This window comes from Lepidochelys kempii, chromosome 14, assembly GCF_965140265.1.
Source record: "Lepidochelys kempii isolate rLepKem1 chromosome 14, rLepKem1.hap2, whole genome shotgun sequence".
Lineage (NCBI taxonomy): Eukaryota > Metazoa > Chordata > Testudines > Cheloniidae > Lepidochelys > Lepidochelys kempii.
The window spans coordinates 33,882,897-33,909,543 of record NC_133269.1 but is presented as its reverse complement, the minus strand read 5'-3'; the positions used below and the strand labels follow the sequence as shown (position 1 = coordinate 33,909,543).

The following is a 26,647-nucleotide window of genomic DNA, read 5'->3' as shown; positions in this document are numbered from 1 at the left end:
CCGGGGGTTGCGCTTCCTGGGTCAGATGCAGCCGCTGCTAGCTCCGTTGTGAGCTGAGGAGCTCCGGCTTCCCAGCTGTGCGGGGAGCGCCCTGCATTAACCCCGCTCTGCCGACAGCTGAGCCGGAGCCTGCAGGTGAGGGGAGAGACCCGGGGGAAGGGCCGGGGCCGGGCAGGAAAGTGACTCTGCACCGACGGCCCCTCCTCGCCCCAGCTCTGCTCCCGGGGGGCGGGGGTCTGCGAGTCCCGGAGCTGCTGCTGCTGCCCCCCCAGCTCTGCCCCCCTGAGCGCCGGCAGGAGCCGAGCCAGCGCCGGGGGAGCGACCGCCCTGGGCCCGGGCCCGAGTCTCCCCCCCCAGGGCAGGGGACAGGCGGGAGTCGGGGGCAATCTGGGGAGGGAGGTTCCCGGCTCCCAGCCCTGCCCAGCCCCATTCCCTGCAGCACCCCAGGGCCGACTGACTTTCCTGGGAACAAGGTCAGGAGCAGGGAGAGGAAAAGCCAGTTCCTGCCTCTGCCTGGTCCCCAGCTGCTGGGGGGATGCGCTGCCCGGAGACGGTGTCAGGGGGGATCCCCCAGAGCGGCTCCTTTCTCGGGTTTGGTTCAGACTGTGGGTTGAAATGCGCTCCCTCCTCGAGAGAGAGGCTGGGTCTGTGTTGTAATAAAGTGGGGCAGAATTAGGGTCAAAATTTCTTCCTCAAAGTCCAGACTCCAGAGACAATCATATATATATATAATCACAATCACACTCACAATAAATACATAAAAAAGATTGTGGGGTCCCCTTCAAAATCATCTGGCAGGCCGGGTCTGGCCAGCGGTCCGCCTTGTGACTGCCCCGTGTCTAGAGCATCTGTCTGCAGGGAAAGAGCCAGGAGGGAATCGGGGCGTGAAATGGTGCCAAGGCCCTTTTGAAACCTCCCTTCTCGCCCTGACAGGCTGCAGAATCGGGTCCGGATTGTCCCTGGCTCCCCGGGGGGCTGGGAAGGGAAATGGCTGCTGTGGAACCAGCTCAGGTAGGGGATATTTCTGGAACTTATGGGGTCTCCTCCTGGAGGGAGAGGGGCAGAAAACGCAGGGGGGTGAGGAAGATGGTGGTGAGTGGGTGGCAGGGGGTGACAGACCTGTCCTGGGACTTGCGTGATCTGGAGCCTGGTTTATAGGAACAGGCCCACTGGGAGGAAAACTATAGCATGGGTGCCGTGGTATTCCCATCTTCCCCTCTGTCTGGCTTATGAGCAAGAATAGGTACTGACTTTTATTTTTCCCTGGGAGTGCTCCGCCCCCTCCCCTGAGGCTCCACCCCCACTGCGCCTCTTCCCACCCCTGCTCTGCCCACTCCTCAAAGACCCCGCCTGCTGCTTCTGCCCTTGCCCAAGCCCCTCCCCCAGCCTCTGAACAGCTGGTGGGTGCTGAGCCGAGGCTGGAGCACCCACGGAGTCGGCACCTATGCTTATGAGTCTTGCTATGGAGGCTGCCATGACCCCCTCCTCCCCCTCCAGCTGGGTGGGTTGTGAGGGTTGAACCTCATGATATAAAAGTGTGATGAGTCTCCAGCACCCATGCTAAGGCGACAGCCCCTTCAGCTCGGCTGCAGCGAGAGACTCGGTGTGCAGCTGGTCCAAGTTTTTCAACCCCGGCGTTTTCCCAGCAGGACCAGGTGCAACAGGAGACCCCGGCGGCTGGGATGTGGGGAGAACTCCGTGCCCTGAGGGAAGGGCGTTGTGGGATCCCGGTCCAGCATCCCAAGAGGGAGGAGAGCGAGGCTGAGGAGCAGAGCCCTGGCTGGCCCTTATCCCCGCGGACGCCGTCCCGGTCCTTGCTGGGATGCTCGGAGGGGGAAGATTGTCCATTGAGGACGGCACAGACGCCTCCCCGGTCTCGGAAAGCGGCAGACACCGCAGGCCTTGAGCAGGCGGTGCCGTGCCGTGCGTGGCCTCATGGGCACGAGGTTCCTTCGTTCCCCAGGGAGGCACCTGAGGCCTGCGTCTCCCTGGGGACAGGCCCCACTAGGGGCCGTGCCGAGGGCAAGGCTGCCGTTTCAGAGCAGGCCAGCGAGGAAGCCCATCGGTTGCAGTTCCGCTCAGGCGCTGCCCGGCCTGGAGAAGCTCCCCGAGAGATGCTAGCCCGGCTCAGCCGGGCTGCTCGGCTCTGGCTGCGGCCCGGGGAGTGCACCAAGGAGCAGATAGTGGACATCGTCGTGCGGGAGCAGTTCCTGGGGGCACTGCGGCCGGACGTGCGGGCCTGGGTGACGGCGAGGGAGCCCCACAGCAGCGAAGAGGCGGCTGCGTTGGCTGAAGCCTGCCTGGGGCAGGGGGAGTCGACCCAGCCTGTTCAGGTAGCTTATACGATGCGAGGTGGGGAAATGCTGCGGGAGCAGAGCCAAGTATGTGGCTGAGAAGGGATGGTGGGAGAGACAGATCTGATGGGAAATCAAAGGATCTTCCCCCACACACCCCTGATGCTGTGGGACAGGGGCCCATGGCCCATCTACTTTTCGCCATGGGCCCCACCCTGCCCTTCCTCCTCCTCCTCCCACCCCCCCTCCCCACCACCGAGGCTCTGCTCCCCAGCCAGGCCGGCAGCTGGAGCCAGGGCAGGTGGAGGTCTACGGCTCCTCACAGCTGCCCGCACAGCTGTTACCATGGCCAGGCTGCAGCTCTGAGGCCTCGGCCGGAACCAGATTAGGGTAAGAGCCATGTGTGCAGCTGTAGGGAACTGTGGGCCCTCCACATGCCCTGGGTGGGGACGCAGGCGAGGGGCTGCTCTTGAGCTCCCCCACCCCGGACAGGTGGAGCTGCCGCAGCTCCCCAGCTGGGCTCGAGCTGCTGGATGGGCCGTGGGGACAGGACCACAGAGGGGGCGGGGTCTCTCCCCCCCTCTCCGCCCAGACTTTGGGAAGGCTCCACCGTCCCTGTTCGGGAGGCCTCGGCCTGAACAAGATTCCACAGATGAGAGGAAGGGTCAGCGTATCGAAACGTCCCCTCTGAGATCTGGGCCAGGCCGGCAAAATCCTTGTCCAGCAAGTCTCGCTGTGCACCCTGTGTGAGGGGTCGTGGGCAAGTCCGTGCATGTCAGCAGAAGTGGTATAGTTATTATTTGCTCTATGTATTGCTGAAGTCCCTAGGGACCCCCGCCCTATTATGCAGGACAGGGTGAAAATCTAGAACCAAGAGACAGCGCCTGCCCCCAAATGCTCACAGTCTTAAGATGAGGCAACAGCTGCATAGACCAGCGTCATGGCTCGGTGGAGTTTCACAGGCAGCGCCTCCCCATGAATCGGGCAGTATGGAGCACAGAGTGAAGGTGCTTGCTGCAAAAACGTTGGCATGACCAGCACGCCAAAGATAGACTCCTGTATTTTAAGGCCAGAAGGAAGCATTATGATCATCCTCTAGTCTTATCCCCTGCATAACACAGACTAGAGACTCCCACCCCAGGAGGCCTTCATAGAACCCAGCAACTTGTGGTTCAACTAGAGCCCAACTTTCACAGAGAGATGTCCGCTCTGGAATATAGGAGCGGCCACTCTGGGTCAGACCAAAGGTCCATCTCGCCCAGTATCCTGTCTGCTGACAGTGCCCCATGCCAAGTTTAAAGGTTTCAAGTGATGGTTTATTGCCCCCACACTTCAATTTGTCCCTTATTTCCAGTTTCCTTGTGGTGTGAAATGAACAAATAACCTGCGGAAAGCTGGTGGAAGATTTTGTGCCAGGGTGGGGGGTTTTTTTCCAATGTGAAGTGTCTTTTTTTGACAGACAGAAACATTTCTGAACAATTTTTTCATTTTGGTCAGTTTTTTGTTTGTTTAAGAAAATTTTGGTTTAGTTTCACTGAGAAGCCTCCCCCTCTTCCCCCCCCCCCCCGGTCTTTTTATTACCTTGATCTTTTTTCCAACAGGGGAAGGAGCTTTTAAAACTGAAAAGTGGGGATTTTCCCACAGAAAGGAAACAGAAGTTTTTAATGTTTTTTTTTCAAAAAACCCCCACCAAACCTTAAAACAGCTTAAAAAGGAAAATGTCAGACAAAATGCAACATTTCCATTTTTTTTAAACTTTTTTTCCCCACCAAATAGACTTATCTTCTTCAGACCTTCTGTATAACACTAACTGAACCAGTTGTCTTTAAAAAGAAAAGCAGTGGTTCTTAACCAGAAGTACCCTCTGGGGGACACAGAGGTCTTCCAGGGGGTACATCAACTCATCTAGATATTTGCCTAGTTTTACAACAGGCTACAAAAAATGCACTAGCAAAGTCAGTACAAACTAAAATTTCATATCGACAGTGACTTGTTTGTAGAGCAGTATAAACTATACACTGAAATGTAAATACAATATTTATAGTCCAATCGATTTATTTTATAATTAGATGGTAAAAATGAGAACGTCAGCAATTTATCCCTAATAGTGGCTGTGATACTTGTATTTTTATGTCTGATTTTGTAAGCAAGTCGTTTTTAAGTGAGGTGAAACTTGGGGATACGCAGGACAAATCAGACTCCTGAAAGGGGCACAGTAGTCTGGAAAGGTTGAGACTCATTGCTGTAAAGCAAAGAATGCAGCTGTTCACTGTTATAGTTCAGGGCACCTCTAGTCCAGAGCTTGGGGGGCGGGCGGCAGGAAGGGGAGTCAAGATTCTCAAAAGTAAACCAGCAACACATGCATAAAACAGCACGACAGGGTGGTACGGTCCTCCGAGGGAATGGAAGGAACCAAAGAGAGAAATTAACCTTGTGGACTGAGCCAGATGCTGAAGGTTCAGGTTTCATTTGGCTGGGTGAGAATAAAGAGCAGGAGGGCTCCATCTCGCACCTGCTGGATCCTGCATTGGAGGAATTCCATATGGAGCTTCCATAGATTTGCTTGGTCGGTCCCTGTGAACCCCGTGAGAACCACCTCAGTTTCACATACTAATGAGTGACCCTCATCCTGGGAGACTGAAGGTGCATTAGGTAGCAGAGGCATAGATACAGACTCCGTGGGTGCTCCAGCACTCAAGTACCCATGGGAAAAAAATAGGGGGTGCTCAGCACCCACAAGCCACATCTGTTGGGCCGGCCAGGGTTTGCTGCCAATCAGCTGTTTAGTGGGGCCCCCGGGCTGGCCGGCCTCAAGGGAGGGCAGAGAGGAGCCAGCAGTGGGCGGGCAGGAGGCCTTGGGGAAGGGGACTGAGAGGAGCGAGTGAGGGACAGGCCAGGGAGTTGGGAGAGTGGGCGGGAAGAGGCAGAGTGAGGGTGGAGCCTTGTGGGAAGGGGCAGGGCCTCAGGCGGAGCACTCACCGGGAAAAATAAAAATCAGCGCCTATGAGCAGAGGGAATGGCCAGAGGCCTGAATGATGAGTGGGGAGATGTTAGACCAGGAGTGAGTGAGCAGCACATGGGAGCAGTAGGGAGGAGATTCTAACTTGGGGATTAGGGATACTATAAGCCTTACTGAAAGTAAACAGGAAACTAGAACAGTCTGGGGCAGGTAGCACTGTGACTGGGGAACTGGTCCTGAGTGGGGAACTGTGGCTGTTTCAGGGACAGGTAACCTTCGAGGAAGTGGCTGTGTATTTCACGCAGGAGGAGTGGGCTGTGCTGGACCCAGGTCAGAGAGCCCTCTACAGGGACGTCATGCAGGAGAATTACGAGAGTGTGACCTCGCTGGGTAAGGGATTCCTTGTTCCCTTGGGTATTGGAAGCTTTCTCTCCACAAATATCACGTTCAGTGCTTAACCCTTCAGCGTAACACTTCACTATTAATTTATCTCGCTCTTCGACTTTCCTCCCCCTCTTTTCAGGTGGAAAAGGAGAGATGGGAGAAAGTAGAACTCTGGCAGAGTTCTTTCTCCCAAAAAATAATTATCATTTCAAAATATTTTCTAAAAATGGAATTGAAAGCTAAACTGTTTTGCAAATGAAATAATTTTCAACCAAATCTCATTTTCTGAGGAGAAGTCTTTTTGTTGAAAGTTTCATTCCCCGCTACAGCCTGGTATCTGGCCTAAGTGTTTTGATGTTAGTGCTGTGGCTGGGTCACCTGGCGTGTGCAGTTCCCAGCATCTTCTCCAAGGGGACGAAGCATGTCCGACTCTTCCAAAGGGTCTCTCATGTCCGTCTTCCGATACCACGTCCCCACAGCGTCGGGGAGGGGCCGGGTTAAGTCATGGAACTTTCTTTGTAACAGACATTCCACAAACCATTCATTCACCCCATCCCACCATGTTCTTCCCCCCTCAGCAGGATTTCTCATTCCCAAACCCGACGTGATCTCCCGGCTGGAGTGAGGGAAAGAGCTGTGGGTCTCGGATCCCCAAAACTCTGAGGAAAGGGGGAGTCCATCCAGCCCTTTATCCCTCAGTGACCAGTCTCAGGTGCTTCATAGGAGGGACAAGAAACCCCCTTTGGACAATTATGGAACAACTTGTTTATAGTTTCTTCCTAGTCCCCTTTCTCTGGCCTGTTAGTGGTTGGTTTATACCCTGAATGAGGATTTAGTTCCCTTCCTCAGGGCCTTCTCACTCTGTGTTCCTCTCTCCTCCCAAACCCTCTCTCCCACAACTGCGCCTTCCTTCCCCGTCCCTTCTCTGCAGATCTCAGCTTCATGGTTCCATCTCACCCTTCCATTGACTGCACCTAGTTTCTCTCCCCACAGCTCCCCTGGCAGAGGCAGAGGCTGGCATGGAAGGGATAGAGCCGGAGAGGTGAGTGACGGTGGCTCTTCTCCTCATCATCTGTCCCTGGTGCTCACCTATCCCCTGTGCGTGTGCTCCTGGGACTAGAGAGGAGCTGTCCTGTATCCCCAGCAGTGCGATGACCCAGAGTCACTCCCGTCTGACAACATCCGGTCTGAAATTAACTTTTGAGTTCTCAAGCCAGTTCCCAGTGGGACAGTCTTGCCCCATCCCTATTATTAGCATCAGCGCTGTTGTGAACAGCTTCAGCAGAGAGACCAGTGACTGACAGGGACATGTAGACAGGATGGCCATCAGGCTGTGAGGAGAGATGGTGGGATCAGGACCCACAGAGCCCTCAGAGACTTCCCCTCAGAGCCATGGCTCAGGGAGATGCGCTTCCATCCAACCTCCTCTCTTGACATCTGATTCTTGCAGTGCACCAGGATTGGAGGATAAACCAGAGGAGGTGCCTGACCCCAAAGAGGAAGAGGAGGAGGATGAAGACTTCACCAAGGAAGATGACCTCACTTACACGGATGACCTGCGCAGTGAGAATTACCACCCCTCGCTGGACAGGTAAGGGATGCTAGAGCTGGGCTGGGAGGGAGCTGACTGCACTGCTCTCTGAAGGGCTGCCAGGCTGGACCGAAGTCTTGCACTTTACAAAGAGTCTGTGTATGTTCTGATGTAATTCCACAGCCCTGGTCTTCTGTCCCTTCACCTTCCGTGGCCCTTTCGTACATTAACAATTAACCCAGGAACCCACTGGGCGCATACAGAACAAGCTCTCCATAGCTTTTCCTGGATCTCTGCCCTTTCCCACCTGCTCCCTGCTTTGTGGTTGCCAACACCTTGCTGGTATAGTTGAGGCCTCACTCTGATTTCACAGGTAGCTGTGGTACCCCGGGATGCTCCTAAACACCACTTCTGAGAGCTCCTAATTCTCAGTTATATGAGTGAGATCAGAATCCGGCCCTGGAATTGTAAATTCCCCAGGGCAGGGACCTTATTTTCATTACTGGTAAGAGGAGGGGAAGAGATTTGCCCACTGCAATGTCAGAGGGTAGATGGCCCTTTGAAGGCTCAGGGCCCAGCCCAGCTCTGACAGGCTCCACACTGGGGAATGAGGCAGCTCAGGTTCACCTGAGGGAACTGGGAGGCAGTTAATTAGGCAGGGAAGCACCTGGGCATGATAAAAAAAATTAAGGACCTCAGTTAGAAGGGGAGTTCCCGAGAGGAAAGGCAGCTGCTAGAGAGCCGCCCTCTAGCAGGCTGGTGAACTGCTAACACTCCAAAGAAAGAGAAGCATGGCAAGCCTATAGGCAGGAGGTAGCAGCAAGGGGCTGACAAAGACTGGTTCTAGCTGATCCAAACAGGCCCCGAGCTGAACCCAGTGAGTTGGGCAGGCCTGGGCTCCCCTGCATACTCCAGCCAGGGGCTTATGGAGAAGAAGGTTCTAAACGCAGGAGACCTAGGGCTGAGTAACGCCTACTAGAGCCATGGAACTTCTGACTCCCCTTCACCCTGAAGGGGCCAGAGACTGCTGAGGATCTGGCCAGGAAAAGTCAGGTTGTAACAAGGACTTGACAAACACAGAGTTGGGTGTGATAGCATCAGGGGGTGGAGCCAAGTTGGTGTAGCTCCCCACCTTGCCACAAGGGGGATCTGATCAACAAAGGCCCCTGATTTCACCCACACAGTGAGTCAGTTTCAGAGCTAGGAACAGAACCCAGCTGTTCTGCCACCCAGTCTTGTACCTTAACCACAATCCCATCCTTCCTCCCAAGCTTCCTTGTGACTTTGTCCTGATATTGGAAACGAGAGACCCATTTGTTAAACATACTCTGCAGAGGGAAGGCTGCTCTGACAAATCTAACCCTGACTGTTGTGTGACTAAACTCTCAGCTCTAACCTGACGTGAACGTGGAATAATACATTGATTCCTTTAGCACTGGCTTGGAGGAGATGCTTTTAGTCTGTGTGCCTCTCCCTGAGTGGCATTGGGTTGCTTTTCCTCTGTTTCCCATGTCTAGCTTCACCTGCCATTAGAGAGCCCCCTCTCACAGGTTGTAACCAGTTGCTATGTCCATCTTGTCCATCCAGTGACTCCGAGCTGAAAAGAGAACAAAGCCAGAACAAGAGCCGCAAGAGACCCGTGAAGGGTGCGCAGCTGCCTACCGAGGCGAGTCCAGCCAACGGCAGCCCCTCTGAGGAGAAGGCGGTGCAATCCAGGTGAGGGGGAAGACAGGCAGAGGGCCAATCCAGGTGAAGAGGGAGAGCCTGAGCACATAGGGAGAGGAGAAAGGAAGGCAAGAAGTGGGTGAGTGAGAAGGAAGGGGTTGAGATCAGTTTGTCTATCTCAGCTCGATCATCCAAGTGGCTCTGGGCCCATCTGAGATGCGACTACATTTCCCAACCCCAAAGTTTTCGAATGCTGGCTAACCTAAAGGCCTGAGGGCGTGTGTGGGGCTGTCCTGTGCTCTGAAACTACAGACCCCTGACAATAGCAGCCAGACCAAACCGCAGCCAATTCCCAGCGCAGAGCTGTCTACTACACCACGCTGGGTGTCTCAGGCCTGGTCTACACTTAAAATGTAGATCAACATGGGTACATCACTCAGGGGTGTGAAATTTGTCTCACCCCTAAGCGCCATAGGTATACCGGCTTAGCCCCTGATTAGATGCAGCTAAGTGGATGGACGAATGCTTCTGTATACCTAGCCAGTGCTGCTCACGGAGGATGCTTAGCCACTGTGATGGGAGCCATGTGAGGACCTGAGCAAAGCCCGTTGACATTAATAGAGATTCTTTCCATTGACTTCAGTGGTAATAGAGCCAGTAATGAAACTTGGGGACAGCGGGGGAGACAAGCGTACTAGTGTCTGGGTAGTCAGAGAGAATATAGTAGGGCTGAAGTTTGCCCACGTCACAGCTCCATTCAATGCAGGTGGAGCTGTCATGGAACCAGTTGCAGCTCCCTGATCCTGCGCCGTCTGCCCTCTGCATAACTTAGAGAAGCTCCTAAACTGCTCTAACTCATACCACTGGCATAAGATCCCTAACATCAATGGAGAATTGATATATCAGAGCTCGCCCCACAGCACCAGAGAGTGCAGGGAGGGTTCCACAGGAGCCATCCCTCCCTGGAGAGAGTTCCACTGACACAAAGGGATTTCTCCTCTGGCCATGTGGGGCCAGAACATGGCCTCTGTGTTGCCCAAGTGGTACAAAGTGGCCATAGTGTACTGCACTATCCTACTCACCAGGGAAGAGGCGAATGGCTAAATAGGGCTTCAGTGTATAAGTAGTTACTCCTGGGGGAATTTTGCACCAAAATATTAAAAATTCTGTGCACAGTATTTTAAAATTCTGCATATTTTATTTGTCAAAGTAATACAACGTAATCGTGCCAGTTTCAGTTATTTTGGTAATTTATTTCAAATACCCGTAAGCAAGTATGTCTGTAACAATACAGACAACAACAACAAAAAGATTCAGGAAATGTTTTTTGACAAATAGATTCTCTACCGGGCATATTAATACAGAACTTTGATCATAATTCATTTAAACTACAATACAGAAATGTATTTCCCACGTCATTGAGAAGCAGTACAAAGGCTTGGGGATTTCAGGGGTAATGAAGGAGCTGAGGGAGAGGGAAGTAATTGCTGGGAAGGAGCCTGGAAGTGAATCTGGAGGGTTGGTGGATGTGGGTGGGAGAAGTATGGAACAGGTTTTTTTGCGGGGTGGGGATTGTTGGGGAACCTCCCCCATGCCTCTCCCATTCAGTCAGGCATATCTGCTGCCTCTGTCTCCATGTGTCCCTGCATCCCCACTCCCCATTCAGCCATTCATTTCTGCATATGTCCCCATGTGGCCCTGCACCCTTCCTCCCCCCCGTCTCCATGTGGCCCTGCACCCCCACTCCTATTCGGTCCTGGGCTCAAAGTTGTCACCCCACTAGCTCCTTTGCTCCCACCCCAGACTGTCCCCCTCCACTATCCCTCCGGAACGTAAGTCTGTGTGACCCGCCTTAACAACACCATGTGTCCCACTCTGCCCCCCTCCATATCCCGTGCCTCCTCACCTGGCACAGCACTGTGAGGAGGGCAGCCTCTGTCTTCTCCCTCTCCATGGCTGGTTGCTCTGACCCGTGACTTAGCTGTCCTCTCTTCTGGCATCACATCAGCCCCTAGTGCGTGAAAAGTGTAATTGCAGTTTCCTTTCACTTCCCCATCAGAATCAATTTTTCTACAGGGGGAAAAAATATCTCCGGGAGGCATTAATTCTGCACTTGAGCAGTGGCTCAGAATTCCCCCAGGAGTAAACTAATGCTGTAGTTTTCATAAGGTTCCATCACACAATGATAATAAATATTCAGCAGTGTAGTGTCTGGTTCTCTGCACTGAAGCTGCTAGTGTGAATTTGTAATACTTTTATGCAGAAAATGATGTATGCATTAGCGTATTGTTTCTTAGATTATAAAGCCAGAAGGGACCATTGTGATCATCTAGTCTGACCTCTTGCATAATGCTGGCCACTGGACTTCCCTGAGTTAATTCTTGTGTGCACAAGAGCAGATCTTTTAAAAAAAATATCCAATCTTGATTTAAAAATTGCCAGTGATGGAGAATCCACCACAACCCTTGGGAAGTTGTTCCAAAGGTTAATTACCCTCATTGTTAAAAATGTGCCTTATTAATAATCTGTATTTGTCTAGCTTCAATTTCCAGCTTTTGGATCTTGTTATACCTTTGTCTGTTAGATTGAAGAGCCCTCTGTTATTACATTTCTAGATAAATGATGCTGAAAATTTGCTCATTGCTGAGAAGATGTGTTGGTTTCAGTACTATGATGTTGATAGTTGAGTTAATCTCTGAAGATCCAAGGAAGCCAAGTTAAGCTTGGGTGGGTGCTGGAAACTGCTTGGGGTGACTGAGCCCAATGCAACCTTCACTGAAGTGAGAGGAATGACTTGCAATAAATCACTGCGAGTTGGGTCAGGTTCTTAGTGAATGATTAGGCTCCAAGTCACCAAAGTATTTAAAAGTCAGTACTGCCGATCTCAAGTGTACAGAAGTAATGAGTAACATCTCAAAAATCATGAATATTTGATTTGAGTGGTTTGGGTTTTTTTTGGATTTTTCTAATAATAAATTATAGGTTCTTTAAATTTCTCTCCATTTTATCTAAATAAACGCTGGTGGTCGCTTGACTCTGGGACCTGGGGCTTTAAGAAAGACACCAAATATCACAAGACTCTCAGTAAAATCACAAGGGCTGACAATGGTGCCTGTGCTTACACACATGGATAGTCCCATAGAAGTCAATGGGCCTACTTATATGCCTAAAAAGTAGCATATGCTTAAGTCTCTTCTTGAACTGCGGCCTTACATAACACCAGGGAATTAATTATAGACCCTAACTCTTTCTTTCCAGACTTTCTAATGTTTTTATTACACAGGAAGGTATAAAAGCATTTCCTTTGGAATTAGCTGAATTAAGTGTGAACAGTCTTCCATCCTCAACTATCTCTTCATGATTATATGTTTTTGTGGGAATTATGGGAGAAAGAAGCCCCAAAATATAAACCCAAACAGATACCAAGTAAGTATTAACATGCACAGTAAAGGATCTTCTGCCTTTTTCCTTTCTAGATGTTTTTGTGACTTCAGTTCTATACTGAAAGTCTATTAATGTCTGTTTTACAGGGGCTGTGAAACTAAGTAACAGTTTGCTACCAGTAGAGAACAAGTTCTGGAGGCATTAATCGAAACACAACAGAAAATAATGGTAAATTATATATTTAATTTGCGCTGCCCCTTCCTCTCCCTGCAGCATTTTAATTTTACCATTAGAGGTACACCATATACTCAAAAATCATGCTTGTGTCTGAAAACTTTCAAAATCACTGGAAATAAAAATATTATTTCCCTCTAAATCTTTCTTTTCCCTTCAGTTTCTTTACTTTGTGCATTTGAGACTACTCTGTTGATCGTCTTTTAGGGCCAGATTTTCAAAGGTGTGTAAGTGCTTAGTGGAATTTTCAGACGTGCCTAACTAAGTAGGATAGATATCAGACTCCCACTGAAATCAAATGTAGAGCACCTGAACTTTTCACGCATTTTAAAGATCGGCTAAACTTGTTTGTGGTGTCCCTTTAAGGTTTAAAGGAAGTAATGGTTTTGATCAAATTAGTTACACATTGATGTGTGGTTTTTGCTGTAGCCATTATGATACCAGCAGCTAGGGACATGGAGACAGAAAAAATAATATCAGAGGAGCAAGAGAGAGCGCATCAAGAGCACGTCACATACTGGAGTGTGTGTTCCTTCGCAGATGACTCTCATCTCCTTCTGTAAGTACCGTCAACCCAATCCGATGACAATGCCTGTGTGCAATATCATAGAATATCAGGTTGGAAGGGACCTCAGGAGGTCATCTAGTCCAACCCCCTGCTCAAAAGCAGGACCCATCCCCAATTAAATCATCCCAGCCAGGGCTTTGTCAAGCCTGACCTTAAAAACTTCTAAGGAAGGAGATTCCACCACCTCCCTAGGCAACGCATTCCAGTGTTTCACCACCCTCCTAGTGAAAAAGTTTTTCCTAATATCCAACCTAAACCTCCCCCACTGCAACTTGAGACCATTACTCCTTGTCCTGTCCTCTTCCACCACTGAGAATAGTCTAGAACCATCCTCTCTGGAACTACCTCTCAGGGAGTTGAAAGCAGCTATCAAATCCCCCCTCATTCTTCTCTTCTGCAGACTAAACAATCCCAGTTCCCTCAGCCTCTCCTCATAACTCATGTGTTCCAGACCCCTAATCATTTTTGTTGCTCTTCGCTGGACTCTCTCCAATTTATCCACATCCTTCTTGTAGCGTGGGGCCCAAAACTGGACACAGTACTCCAGATGAGGCCTCACCAATGTCGAATAGAGGGGGACGATCACGTCCCTCGATCTGCTCGCTATGCCCCTACTTATACATCCCAAAATGCCATTGGCCTTCTTGGCAACAAGGGCACACTGCTGACTCATATCCAGCTTCTCGTCCACTGTCACCCCTAGGTCCTTTTCCGCAGAACTGCTGCCTAGCCATTCGGTCCCTAGTCTGTAGCTGTGCATTGGGTTCTTCCGTCCTAAGTGCAGGACCCTGCACTTATCCTTACTGAACCTCATCAGATTTCTTTTGGCCCAATCCTCCAATTTGTCTAGGTCCCTCTGTATCCTATCCCTTCCCTCCAGCGTATCTACCACTCCTCCCAGTTTAGTATCATCCGCAAGTTTGCTGAGAGTGCTATCCACACCATCCTCCAGATCATTTATGAAGATATTGAACAAAACCGGCCCCAGGACTGACCCCTGGGGCACTCCACTTGACACCGGCTGCCAACTAGACATGGAGCCATTGATCACTACCCATTGAGCCCGACAATCTAGCCAACTTTCTACCCACCTTATAGTGCATTCATCCAGCCCATACTTCCTTAACTTGCTGACAAGAATACTGTGGGAGACCGTGTCAAAAGCTTTGCTAAAGTCAAGATACAATACATCCACTGCTTTCCCTTCATCCACAGAACCAGTAATCTCATCATAGAAGGCGATTAGATTAGTCAGGCATGACCTTCCCTTGGTGAATCCATGCTGACTGTTCCTGATCACTTTCCTCTCATGTAAGTGCTTCAGGATTGATTCTTTGAGGACCTGCTCCATGATTTTTCCGGGGACTGAAGTGAGGCTTACTGGCCTGTAGTTCCCAGGATCGTCCTTCTTCCCTTTTCAAAGATTGGCACTACATTAGCCTTTTTCCAGTCATCCGGGACTTCCCCTGCTCGCCACGAGTTTTCAAAGATAATGGCCAATGGCTCTGCAATCACAGCCGCCAGTTCCTTTAGCACTCTCGGATGCAACTCATCTGGCCCCATGGACTTGTGCACGTCCAGTTTTTCTAAATAGTCCCTAACCACCTCTTTCTCCACAGAGGGCTGGCCATCTATTCCCCATGTTGTGATGCCCAGCACAGCAGTCTGGGAGCTGACCTTGTTCGTGAAGACAGAGGCAAAAAAAGCATTGAGTACATTAGCTTTTTCCACATCCTCTGTCACTAGGTTGCCTCCCTCATTCATTAAGGGGCCCACACTTTCCTTGGCTTTCTTCTTGTTGCCAACATACCTGAAGAAACCCTTCTTGTTACTCTTAACATCTCTCGCTAGCTGCAGCTCCAGGTGCGATTTGGCCCTCCTAATTTCATTCCTACATGCCCGAGCAATATTTTTATACTCTTCCCTGGTCATATGTCCAACCTTCCACTTCTTGTAAGCTTCTTTTTTATGCTTAAGATCTGCTAGGATTTCACCGTTAAGCCAAGCTGGTCGCCTGCCATACTTACTATTCTTTCGACACATCGGGATGGTTTGTCCCTCTAACCTCAACAGGGATTCCTTGAAATACAGCCAGCTCTCCTGGACTCCTTTCCCCTTCATGTTAGTCCCCCAGAGAATCCTACCCATCCGTTCCCTGAGGGAGTCGAAGTCTGCTTTCCTGAAGTCCAGGGTCCGTATCCTGCTGCTTACCTTTCTTCCTTGTGTCAGGATCCTGAACTCAACCAACTCATGGTCACTGCCTCCCAGAGTCCCATCCACTTTTGCTTCCCCTACTAATTCTTCCCGGTTTGTGAGCAGCAGGTCAAGAAAAGCTCCCCCCCTAGTTGGCTCCTCTAGCACTTGCACCAGGAAATTGTCCCCTACGCTTTCGAAAAACTTCCTGGATTGTCTATGCACCGCTGTACTGCTCTCCCAGCAGATATCAGGAAAATTAAAGTCACCCATGAGAACCAGGGCATGCGATCTAGTAGCTTCCGCGAGCTGCCGGAAGAAAGCCTCATCCACCTCATCCCCCTGGTCCGGTGGTCTATAGCAGACTCCCACCACTACATCACTCTTGTTGCTCACACTTCTAAACTTAATCCAGAGACACTCAGGTTTTTCTGCAGTTTCGTACCGGAGCTCTGAGCAGTCATACTGCTCCCTTACATACAGTGCTACTCCCCCACCTTTTCTGCCCTGCCTGTCCTTCCTGAACAGTTTATAACCATCCATGACAGTACTCCAGTCATGTGAGTTATCCCACCAAGTCTCTGTTATTCCAGTCACGTCATAATTCCTTGACATCACCAGGACCTCCAGTTCTCCCTGCTTGTTTCCAAGGCTTTGTGAATTCGTATTTTAGCACTTGAGATACCCTGCTGATCGCCCCTCATTCTCAGTATGAGGCAGGAGCCCTCCCCTCACAGACATTCCTGCCTGTGCTTCCTCCCAGTATCCCGCTTTCCCACTTACCTCAGGGCTTTGGTCTCCTTCCCCCGGTGAACCTAGTTTAAAGCCCTCCTCACTAGGTTAGCCAGCCTGCTTGCAAAGATGCTCTTCCCTCTCTTCGTAAGGTGGAGCCTGTCTCTGCCCAGCACTCCTCCTTCATGGAACACCATCCCATGGTCAAAGAATCCAAAGCCTTCTCTCTGACACCACTACGTAGCCATTCGTTGACTTCCACTATTCGATGGTCTCTACCCAGGCCTTTTCCTTCCACGGGGAGGATGGACGAGTACACCACCTGCGCCTCAAACTCCTTTATCCTTCTTCCCAGAGCCACGTAGTCCACAGTGATCCGCTCAAGGTCATTCTTGGCAGTATCATTGGTGCCCACGTGGAGAAGCAGGAAGGGGTAGCGATCCGAGGGCTTGATGAGTCTCGGCAGTCTCTCTGTCACATCGCGAATCTTAGCCCCCGGCAAGCAGCAGACTTCTCGGTTTTCCCAGTCAGGGCGGCAGATAGATGACTCAGTCCCCCAGAGTAGAGAGTCCCCGACCACCACCACCCGCCTCCTTCTCTTGGGAGTGGTGGTCGTGGAACCCCCCATCTCAGGACAGCGCATCTCATGCCTTCCAACCAGCAGAGTCTCCTTCTGCTTTCTCGCCCCAGACATATCATCTGGTCCACTCTCCGCAACGGTACCTGTGGAGAGAACATGAAAGCGGTTAGTTACCTGTGTCCGCGTTGCTGAAACCCGGACATTCCCCGTTCGTCTTCTGGAGGTCACATGTTGCCAAGCTTCTTCACTGGTCTCTTGGCTCTGCTGTGCAACCTGCTCTATATCTGTAGAGCTTTGTGCCCGTAGAAGCCTATCCTGACTTTTGTCCAGAAAATCCTCCGTTTCTCATATGCAACGCAGGGTCGTTATCTGTTGCTCCAGACCTTCAATCTTCTCTTCCAGTATGGAGACCAGCTTGCACTTTGTACACGCAAAGTCGCTTCTGTCCTGTGGAAGAAAGACAAACATGGCACATCCAGTGCAGGTCACAATAGCTGAACCCCTCCCTTCCATATCACCTTCTTACTATGAGCTTCCTCAGAGAAGTTGGCAAGATGTAAGCCTCACTGGGCTCACTCCAGGCGAACTCCTGCTGTGTGCTGCTCTGCTGTCCCCCGCCGCTCAGCTGGTTCGAGAAGCTCTGGCTATTTTTAAACAGCCAGGCTCCCCTGAAACAAACAGACAGACAGCCCCACTGCCCGCCCCCTGCAGGCTACCAGCCAATCGGACACTCGCTCAGGCTCTCACACTGCCCTCCCAGCAAACACATGTTCGGATACTTACTCAGCAAACACGCATATACAGTGTTGCAAAGCGTTGAGCAGCCTCAACTTGCACTTGCAAAGTAAGCTGCATAGCCTGCATCTTACATAGTGAACATGGCAGATCATCCGTGATTTTTAACATCCGTTTTCTTCACCAAAATGACAATTTTGCCATTTTCTAACTTCTTTCTCTTTTCAGGACATTCCATCACAGACCAACAACAACAAAAGCAAAGTGACTGCAAGATTTACCTTGGAAGGTGGATAATGCAGACAGAACATTTTTAAATTAGATCAAACTTAAGTGTATGTTACCAAACTTTCTCTGTGTTTAAAAATATTAGATTAACGTGATTACGACTGAATCTTTTTTTCTTAACTGTATTATTTGCAATACATTGTGTTTAAAGACTTTTTATTGTTCGTAAATAATAAAATTTAATCATGTTTGTAACAGGATAATTGTTTTTAATTTAATTACACTATAAATAATGGAAACTTGTAGCTATTTTGTGTGGTGAGGAGTAGGTATTTAAAATAACTGTCAAACAGCACAGAAATAAAATCATTTTCTGTCTTATTTAATGTCCAGAGTGGATTTTTCTAAAAGTTTTTAATGCTCTTTATTTTTATCATGCAAACGATGGACTTATCCAAGAGCAGCTTGGTTCTACTGACCTAGTCAAGTTTTAGTATCATTTCATTATTATTTGTATTACCGTAGTGCCTAGGAACCCTAGGATGACTGCATCTCGGGGGTGTCCTACCAAATACATCCACACTGCATTGAAGGTCTTAAATTTTCTGATTACATCTCTATTACAAGCCATCAGAGCTTTGAAATTGTAGAGTGATGCTTTCTCCTTTCGGTCTTATTGTTTTGTCCATCTTTTTACTTTAATTAAAAATTGGGAAATATGATACCAAAAAAGCCATTAGGAGAATGGTATTGGTTGCATGGTTATGGCCAAATGTTCAAAATGTTCATCAGGACCTCTGGAGCTGCTGAGTCCTCTTGAAAAACTAACCCTGAAGGCCTAATTTTCAGAAGCACTGAGCACTTGAGATTCTAGTTGAAAGTCAGGGGAGCAGGCTGTGCTCGTCTCCTCTGGAAATCCATGACCATGAGTGCGCAGAAGTCAGGCAAATGTTAAAGGCTGCACATGTAACCTTAACTCTGCCCTCTTGTGTAACTGTTCCAATGTACTCTATTAACTTTAGGAACACATGCTATTTCTAAATATAGTATTGTACAATTTCTTTTTCCTTGCCATGTTAGACACACACATAGGATCTTGCAGTGTGTAATAGTTTTTGTATGCCAGAAAAACTGAGGTTACTTATATGGAAACGTACTATCACTATGAGCACAGAGACCCAACAATTGTAACATTGCGCAAGTTGTCCTCGGCTAGCTTGTTATCTGGTGAATCTTGGAGCCTCTCACGGAGCAGGAAAGCACTGAGCTCAGCTGTATCTAGCACGCCTGCGGTATATTTAGGCTTGGAAAGATTAGATTGTTATTGTTCAATGTCAATAAACATCCATTTCATCATACATACGCACAAAGCAACAAAAAAAAATCCATTGAAAATTTACAGAAAGGCAAAGTACGAAAAATGCTGCCTGAGAACATTTTAGAGGTTGATTTAAAGCAATTTATATATTGTGGCATGATGTTGACTGTATGTTTTTATAGTTACAGTAGAACGTCAAAGTTATGAACACCAGAGTTACAAACTGACCAGTCAATTAATCAGGCCCCAGTAGAGACAAAAAAAAAAGGGCAATACAGTGCAGTACTGTGTTAAATGTAAACTGTTAAAAATAAAAGGAAAGCAGCATTTTTCTTCTGCATAGTAAAGTTTCAAAGGTGCATTAAGTCAATGTTCTCTTGTAAACTTTTGAGAGAACCATAACGTTTTGTTCAGAGTTACGAACCATTTCAGAGTTACGTACAACCTCTGTTCCTGAGGTGTTCGTAACTTTGAGGTTCTACTGTGTAAACCTTTAACTTTTGAACCCTAGTGACCCCAGCAGCCTGCGGGGTGAGCTGGACAGAGCCCTGTATCCTTTCGGCAGGGGTACCCTTTATCAGAAAGATGGGGGTGTGCACCCAGCCTACAACTAAAGCCTAGCAGTCCGTGGAAACACCCAGGCCCCGATCCTCAAAGATGTTTAGGTGCCTATTTCCCATTGATTTCAATGAGACTTAGGCATTTCAAGATCTTTCACGATTTGAGCACTGGCCTCTACACTGACCTGATCTTCAAGACATGAAATTCATAGTGCTGGGCCAAACTGGAGCTCTTCCCGTTGCCTGAGAGGTGTTGCTGTGTCCATGTGGGTGTCAGTGAGGCTTGGAGGTCCAGGAAGATGCCAGAGCAATCCTAGGGTGGCCACCCTAAATTCTCCTTTGACCAGGGTTTGCTTTGGGTCCTTGAGATCCAGGGCAGACCAGAGCCGCCGTGCCCTCTGGGATTCAGGGGTGCTTGGAATGAAACCCTGTCACTCAATGCCACAGGCTCAGTGGCTTTTTGGCAGGATTGACCGGACTTCCCAGGGATGCTCTCAGCTGGGGCAATCTGGAGCTTTGGTGGGAAGTCTGATCTTATAGGGAGGACTTGGGTGTCTGAGGTGAACAAAGGGGGAAAGACTCCTGGTGTCTCCATGGAGGGCATTGAGCTGGCCAAATGCTCTGGATCCCTTTCCAATCCTCATCTGGTGCTAGCTAGAAAAAGGACAGGGAACCCTTCGTCTTCCTGTGCCAAGGCCACATGAGTCCTGAGAAGGGGCTATTGGGCACCCTTGGATTCTGCCAGCTACGTGAGATCTGGCACCAGAAGCCCTTTCTGTAGGAGGAGGCTGGAAGCTGGAGATCCCTGCCCCAGAGAAGGCCAGGCAGCCTTCGTCTCCTATGCCTTCTCGCAATGACGGGAAGAGAGAGACGTTCATGGTGGAGATGGGGAAGGGTGTACAGAAAAGGAAAACACAGGACAGGGGAGAGGGAGACTACATGGGGAGAAAGGAGGAGAAGAGACACACCCCTCTGGGAGCACCATATCAGTTTGTTTCTTCCTTTGCAGCCGCAAGAAGCGGGGACAGCTGAGCAACAAGGATGTGGCCCAGATCGGCCCCAAAAGAATCAGGTAGGAAGCTGGCCTGGAACCCTGGACATGACTCTGCTGGCTGCCCTGCCCTAGAGCCCTTATAGTAGCAGAGCTGGGCTGCAGACCAGTCCCTTGTATCCCTGCTCCCCACAGCTGGACTCCCCATTCCACTGAGCAGCCAGTGGTGTCTCCTGCAAAGGGAAGTAGTTGGGCAGGGGTAGGATCTCCCGCTCTGTCTGGATTGGCCTCTTGGTGGGGGTTGCAGCGCCATTCCAGTTGGACTTAGAGGTGAGGAAAAGCCCCATTAGCCCCAGAGCCACACACCAGGGGCTGCTTCCCACAGCCCATTACCTAACATACTTTTCAATGGCCCCACTGACGGGCAAACCTCTTGCCACTTGGTCTCCTGTCCATTCCCCCTTGCAACCACCCCTCTCGTGTCCCTGCATAGGCTCACAGCCAGTGATACTCCCTGGTGTTTCTCGCATATCCACCACACCCATCGGTTGGCGTCTTCCACAGGGCATGCGACCCACCCCTTAGCGCCCCCAACCCACACACCTTCCCCGTTGCTAGTGGTGTGCTTTGTCCAACCTGTCCACCACTCCACCCCCAATACTTTGCACAGCTGACCAAGAGACCAGAGCAGATGGGCATAGATGGGAAAAAAAGAGTTTGGAAAGGAGCTGGAGAGCCGGTGAGGCAGGGAGATGAAGGGGGCTTTATCCAGATGTCACAAGCTGCAGAGGAGAGGTGACGAAGGCAGCTGGTGAGCAGAGAAAGATCCAGGAAGGTGGCTGCAGAGGACACGGCTCTTGCCCCTGCAGCGGGGAGAGGAGAGGACGAGGGAGGGTTTGAGAACCAAGGGGCTGCTGAACTGCATCCTGGCTCCATCAATAACCTGCAAGATCCTCACCCCCTCCTCTCTGCAGGAAGGCAACCAAGCGCGAGATGCTCCTGTGCGACTTCGAGGGCTGCGGCAAGATCTTCTCCAACCGCCAGTACCTGAACGTGAGTGACACAGTGACCTGTGGGGAGGGGCACCTGACCCACCCCCAGCACCGCCTGGTCCCTGTTGGGATATGTGGCCTAAAACCATTATGGTATCAGCCCAGCTGCCGGCTTGACAATCAGTTCAGTGTGACCCACTGGTGAACGTATGTTACGGGTCCCCCTCTGTGCCTGATCCACAGAGAATAGGAGTCTGCGATGGTTTTACCATAGTTCAATCTGTAGCTACTTATGCTTTTAATTCTGGACATCCCCATTTCAATCCTCAGCCCAAATGGGAGCTGTCTCATATGCCCCGGTCGTTCCCATCTGACTGGCTGTTCAGTGAAACGAGTCCGTGTGTCCTCAGTTCCCAGCAGGACAAGATTCTATATCAGAGCTAAGGCCCCAATCCAGAGCCGATCGACATCCATGGTGAGATTCCCACTGATTGCAGTTGACTCTGGAACGTGATCCAGTTGGCCTCCTTTGCTGCAGCCTCCACAGAAAGGCTGGGGGCTGAATGGGTCATAGAGTTATGGCTTCCCTCTGCTGTCCCACAGGGAGAGCTGAGTGGCACCAAGGAGACCCCCTGTACTGGGGCTGCTGGTCCAGCCCCAAAGTCAAACCAAGCATTCCCTCTGACTCCCAGTTCCGTGGTAGGGCGCTCAGTTAGGTATGAACCAGGGAGGATGGACTGTGGGGTCTCTAGGCGGCAGCTGACCCTACCCTCTGCTTCCCCCCCACCCCCAAACGGCAGTACCACAAGAAATACCAGCACGTGCACCAGAAGACCTTCACCTGCTCTGAGCCCAGCTGCGGCAAGTCCTTCAACTTCAAGAAACACCTGAAGGAGCACGAGAAGCTGCACAGCGGTCAGTATGCCTGAGCACAGGGGCTAAAGCCTCAAAGCACCTGCCTTTCTGCTACGGTGCTGGGCTCTCCCTCCCCTCAGCACGCACACAGCTCTCTCAGGGCCCCTCAATCCAGATCCACAGGGCTTTAGTCCAGTCCTGGGCTCCTACACACACACACAAACCGCTGCCAGTACCCCTCAGTCCAGCCCCACAGCTCCCCTTCTGTCCCAGCCCAGAGCTCCTACACACACACACAGCCCTCTGCCAGTACCCTTCAATCCAGCCCCACTGCTGCCCTTCAGTCCCAGCCCTGGGCTCGTACACAATCATCTGCCAGATGCCCCTCAATTCCAGCCCCACAATCATGCAGGTCTGCCAATGCATTTCAATCCCAACCCACAGGCCCCCTGGTATTCCATCCCTGGGTTGGGCCCCTTTCGACCTTTGCCGATGCCCCCCAGTCCTGATCCACAGCCCCCACTACTATTCTAGCCCTGGGATTCCCTCCCACCCAGCCCCAGCTCTGCAGGTGCCTCTCAGTCATGCCCTGCAAACAGCGCTGTTATTCTAGCCCCAGGAGCCACACCCAGTGCTGCTGCTAATGCATCTCAGTCTGGACCCACAGAATCCTCTGCTGTTCTGGTCCTGAGCTCCCCCTACACACACAATTCTGCCAGTGCCCCTCAATCCCAACCTGCAGGTCCCACTGTCATTCCAGCCCTGGACTCACTACCAATATCTGCTCTGGCACCCCCTTGCTTTTTGTCCCATGGACCTACTGCCCTTCTCTCATCCCTACCTTTGCTTCCACTTGGGTAAAATGCCCTGCCCTACATCCCGCTGCCCAGTGCAGCCAGTAATCTGCTCTCCTTCCCCCTGCAGACAAACGGGATTACATCTGTGAGTACTGCGCCCGCCCCTTCCGCACCAGCAGCAACTTGATCGTCCACAGACGCATCCACACAGGGGAGAAACCCATACAGTAAGTAGCAAACCTAGCTGGCTTGCTCTGTGACTTGGGGTCTCTTCCTCTGTGTTGAGCTCTCTCTGTCCCTAAGAATTGCAGCACTGAGAGGCCAAAGGTGGAAATCCCTGATTAGGTGCCATCGATCCAGTTCTGGAGGATACAGTCCCTAGGGCTGTCCGGGCCCTCTTCCTAAGTACACCACAGACGAGGCCTCTCCCCCTCACCCCTTTGATGTCTACACCCATTAGATGCTTGTAGACCAGAGGTCCCCAAAGCCTGCCTCCCTAGGGTGGGCGTGGAGAAATGTCCAGGAGGGCACAGCGGGGCCCAGGCCAGCCCCCAACTCCTGCTCCCAGCTCTGTTCCAGTCCCGCCCCCATCCACATCCCTGGCCCCACGTCTCGTCCCATCGCCAGCCTCAACACAGCGCTGCTCCCTGCCCCGCATCAGTCCCCAGCCTCAGCCACTGGCTGCGGCCCTGTTCCCAGCCCAGGGCCAAGGCTGGGGGCAAGGCCGGGAGCGGAGCCACACCTGGCTGCGGGCCCGGGTGCTGGCACCCACTGCAGCTCAGCTGCGGGTCCACTCCCGCATCTGTCCCCAACCTCGACCCCTGGCCACAGCCCAGCTCCCAGCCCCACCCCCAGCCTCGGCCCCCTTCCACTGACCATGCCACCTCCCTGCCTCCCCAACCCGCGGCACCATTCCAACCTGGGCTCCGGGGACGACAAGGGGAGGCGCAGAGAGGGGAAAGGGGGGGGGCACGATCCTCAAAAGTTTGAGGAGTACTGAATAGCCTGTTGAACTCATTGCCACAGGAAGTTGCTGAGGCCAAAGATTTAGTGAGATTCCGAAAAAGGATTGGACATTTATATGGAAACAAGAATATTGAGAATGACCAAAATGAACAATAGCAATTTTGGAAGGGAGATTAAACCTCCTGCTTCAGGCTTTAAGCCAGTTCTCTAGCCATTAGAGCCCGGGACCAGACCTAACGTGCAGGCCAGGTTAGCCCACATTGGCCACCATGAGGTTCTTACACCTTGCTCTGAAGCATCTTGTGCTGAGCTCTGTCAGAGACAGGGTAATGGGCCAGATGGGCCTTGAGTCTGGTCCAGTCTGGCAGTTTCTGTGTTCCTGTCTACTCTGTGCATCCCACTCTGAGCTTTCTCTTTCTCTGATTCCCTGCCCGGCTTTCTCCACACTCTCCTCTTGATCCCCTTCCCCACCCACAGGTGTGAGATCTGTGGCTTCAGCTGCCGTCAGAAGGCCTCCCTCAACTGGCACATGAAGAAGCATGACGCCGACTCCTTCTACCTGTTCTCCTGCGACATCTGTGGCAAGAAGTTTGAGAAGAAGGACAACGTCACCGCACACAAAAGCAAGAGCCATCCCGAGGTGGCTGCCAGCCCGGTCCAGCCTACGCCGGAAATGCCAGCACCCGGCCACTGGGACGCGCCATCCCCGCTCTCCAGCCTCGGTGAGGACACACCGACCAAGGACCACCCATGTGCACCATGCCCACTTGCCACAGAGCAGCTGGAGATCCCTGCACCGAGCCTTTGCAAAACGGAGAAGGCGGAAGGGCCGGTGTTCCCCATCGCAGCCTCCGCCGAGTAACGAGCCATGCTGAGCGGGATCTGTGTCTGACTAGCGCTTGGGGGCTAAACCACGGGGGATGTTGGCAGAGATGATCCCAGCAGGATCCTGCCTTCCAGCTGGACTCTGCTGAGAGTGGGACATAAAGCACTTAGAAGAGGGGTGGGGATAATGACTGAACCATGGCTGGGGACTACAGCAGAAGATCTGAAATTCTGCCCAGGTACTGAGAGTATGAGGACAGGGAGGCAAAGGCAGCCCTGCGCAGCCTCCCCACACCACAGTCAGTAGAGCGCAGACTCTCCATTGGCCAAGAGGACTGACACCAGCACCTTCTCTGGAGCAAGGGGGCTCTGAAGAGAAATGCTGAGGTTCACCCTCCCCAGGAACAGGCCTTGGGTTTGCTACTCTCGGCTTCAGGGCTTTGGACAAATCCTCAATAAAGAATTATTTTGTGTCATGCCTGGGGTGGGGAGAGCACCTTCTCTGATGGGGCTGCTGGTTCTGCCAGCCTGGGCAGGGCAGGGTTGAGGGTAGGTGAGCCTGTCTTCATCCCAATGGCCACAGCTCCTGCTGCTGTTTCCCTGCCATTCTCCTGTGAAATTACCCCATCCCCGGTTGGTGCAGCTCCTCTGAGTGGAGGTTCAGCAGCCACCCCCCGTCCAGCTGCAGAAAAGCCTGCCTGTGTTGTGGTCTTTGCATTAGAGCAGAACCTTGGCATCCTAATGGAGACTGTGAGCCCATTGTGCTGAGAGCTGCAGGCATGCACTGTGAGAAAGTCTCTACCCTGAAGAGCTCCCAGTGTAAATAGACCAAACAGACAAAGGGCAGGAGACAGTAAGGATTCTGATCCCCTCTTTTCGCATGGGAGACCGAATCACAGACAGACTAAGGGCCAGATCTTCAAGGGTATTTAGACTCCTAAAGTCTGTGGATTTCAATGGGAGTTAGGTGCCGATCTGGGCATAAGGGTAAGATGTTCAGTAACACCTCGGTCCTGCTGAACATCAGTGTCTCCTAAGTCACTTAGACCCAGATCCTCAAAGGTATTTAGGCTCCTAACATCCATTGAAATCGTGAGCATTAAGAGCCTAAATACCTCTGAGGCCCATGTCTTAGGCATGTTTGAAAACTTTACCCCAGGGGACTTGCTCAAAGATTGCTTATTAGGAAAGGGATAGATAAGAAGACAGAAAATGCCATATTGCCTCTCTATAAATCCATGGTTTGCCCACATCTTGAATACTGCATGCAGATGTGGTCGCCCCCTCTCAAAAAGGATATATTGGAATTGGAAAAGGTACAGAAAAAAGCAACAAAAATGATTGGGGTATGGAACCGCTTCCGTATGAGGAGAGATTAATAAAACTGGGACTTTTCAGCTTGGAAAAGAAACGACTAAGAGGGGACGTGATATAGGTCTGCAAAATCATGATGGGTGTGGAGAAAGTAAATAAGGAAGTGTTCGTTACTTCTCATAACACAAGAGCTAGGGGTCACCCAATGAAATTAATGGGCAGCAGGTTTAAAACAAACAAAAGGAAGTATTTCTTCACACAACGCTCAGTCAGCCTCTGGAACTCTTTGCCAGAGGATGTTGTGAAGGCCAAGACTATCACAGGGCTCAAAAAAGAACTAGATAAGTTCATGGCAGCTAAGTCCTGCCAATGGCTATTAGCTAGGATGGGCAGGGATGGTGTCCCTAGCCTCTGTTTGCCAGAAGCTGGGAATGGGTGACAGGGGATGGATCACTTGGTGATTGCCCGTTCAGTTTATTCTCTCTGAAGCACCTGGCATGGGCCGCTGTTGTAAGACAGGATACTGGGATACATGGGCCTTT

The 26,647-nt window shown here is 51.1% G+C and overlaps 1 protein-coding gene across 1 annotated transcript; it reads left to right on the top strand.

Annotated features, from left to right (window-relative positions):
- LOC140898128 (uncharacterized) lies at positions 1 to 24,828 on the top strand. Its single transcript, XM_073311576.1, has 12 exons — positions 1 to 135; positions 934 to 1,011; positions 1,650 to 2,333; positions 5,517 to 5,643; positions 6,631 to 6,679; positions 7,088 to 7,228; positions 8,756 to 8,884; positions 20,375 to 20,437; positions 21,331 to 21,409; positions 22,149 to 22,263; positions 23,128 to 23,227; positions 24,444 to 24,828. The coding sequence occupies exons 2-12, from the start codon at positions 988 to 990 to the stop codon at positions 24,826 to 24,828; spliced, it is 1,896 nt and encodes a 631-aa protein (XP_073167677.1). The 5' UTR covers positions 1 to 135; positions 934 to 987.
- The last annotated feature ends 1,819 nt before the right edge of the window (positions 24,829 to 26,647 follow it).

Excerpts from the sequence above, each read along its gene's own strand:
- LOC140898128 (XM_073311576.1), top strand. The coding sequence starts at position 988 with ATGGCTGCTGTGGAACCAGCTCAG. Across the intron at positions 22,264-23,127 it reads GCACGAGAAGCTGCACAGCG|ACAAACGGGATTACATCTGT; the intron begins GTCAGTATGCCT and ends TTCCCCCTGCAG. Across the intron at positions 23,228-24,443 it reads ACAGGGGAGAAACCCATACA|GTGTGAGATCTGTGGCTTCA; the intron begins GTAAGTAGCAAA and ends CCCCACCCACAG.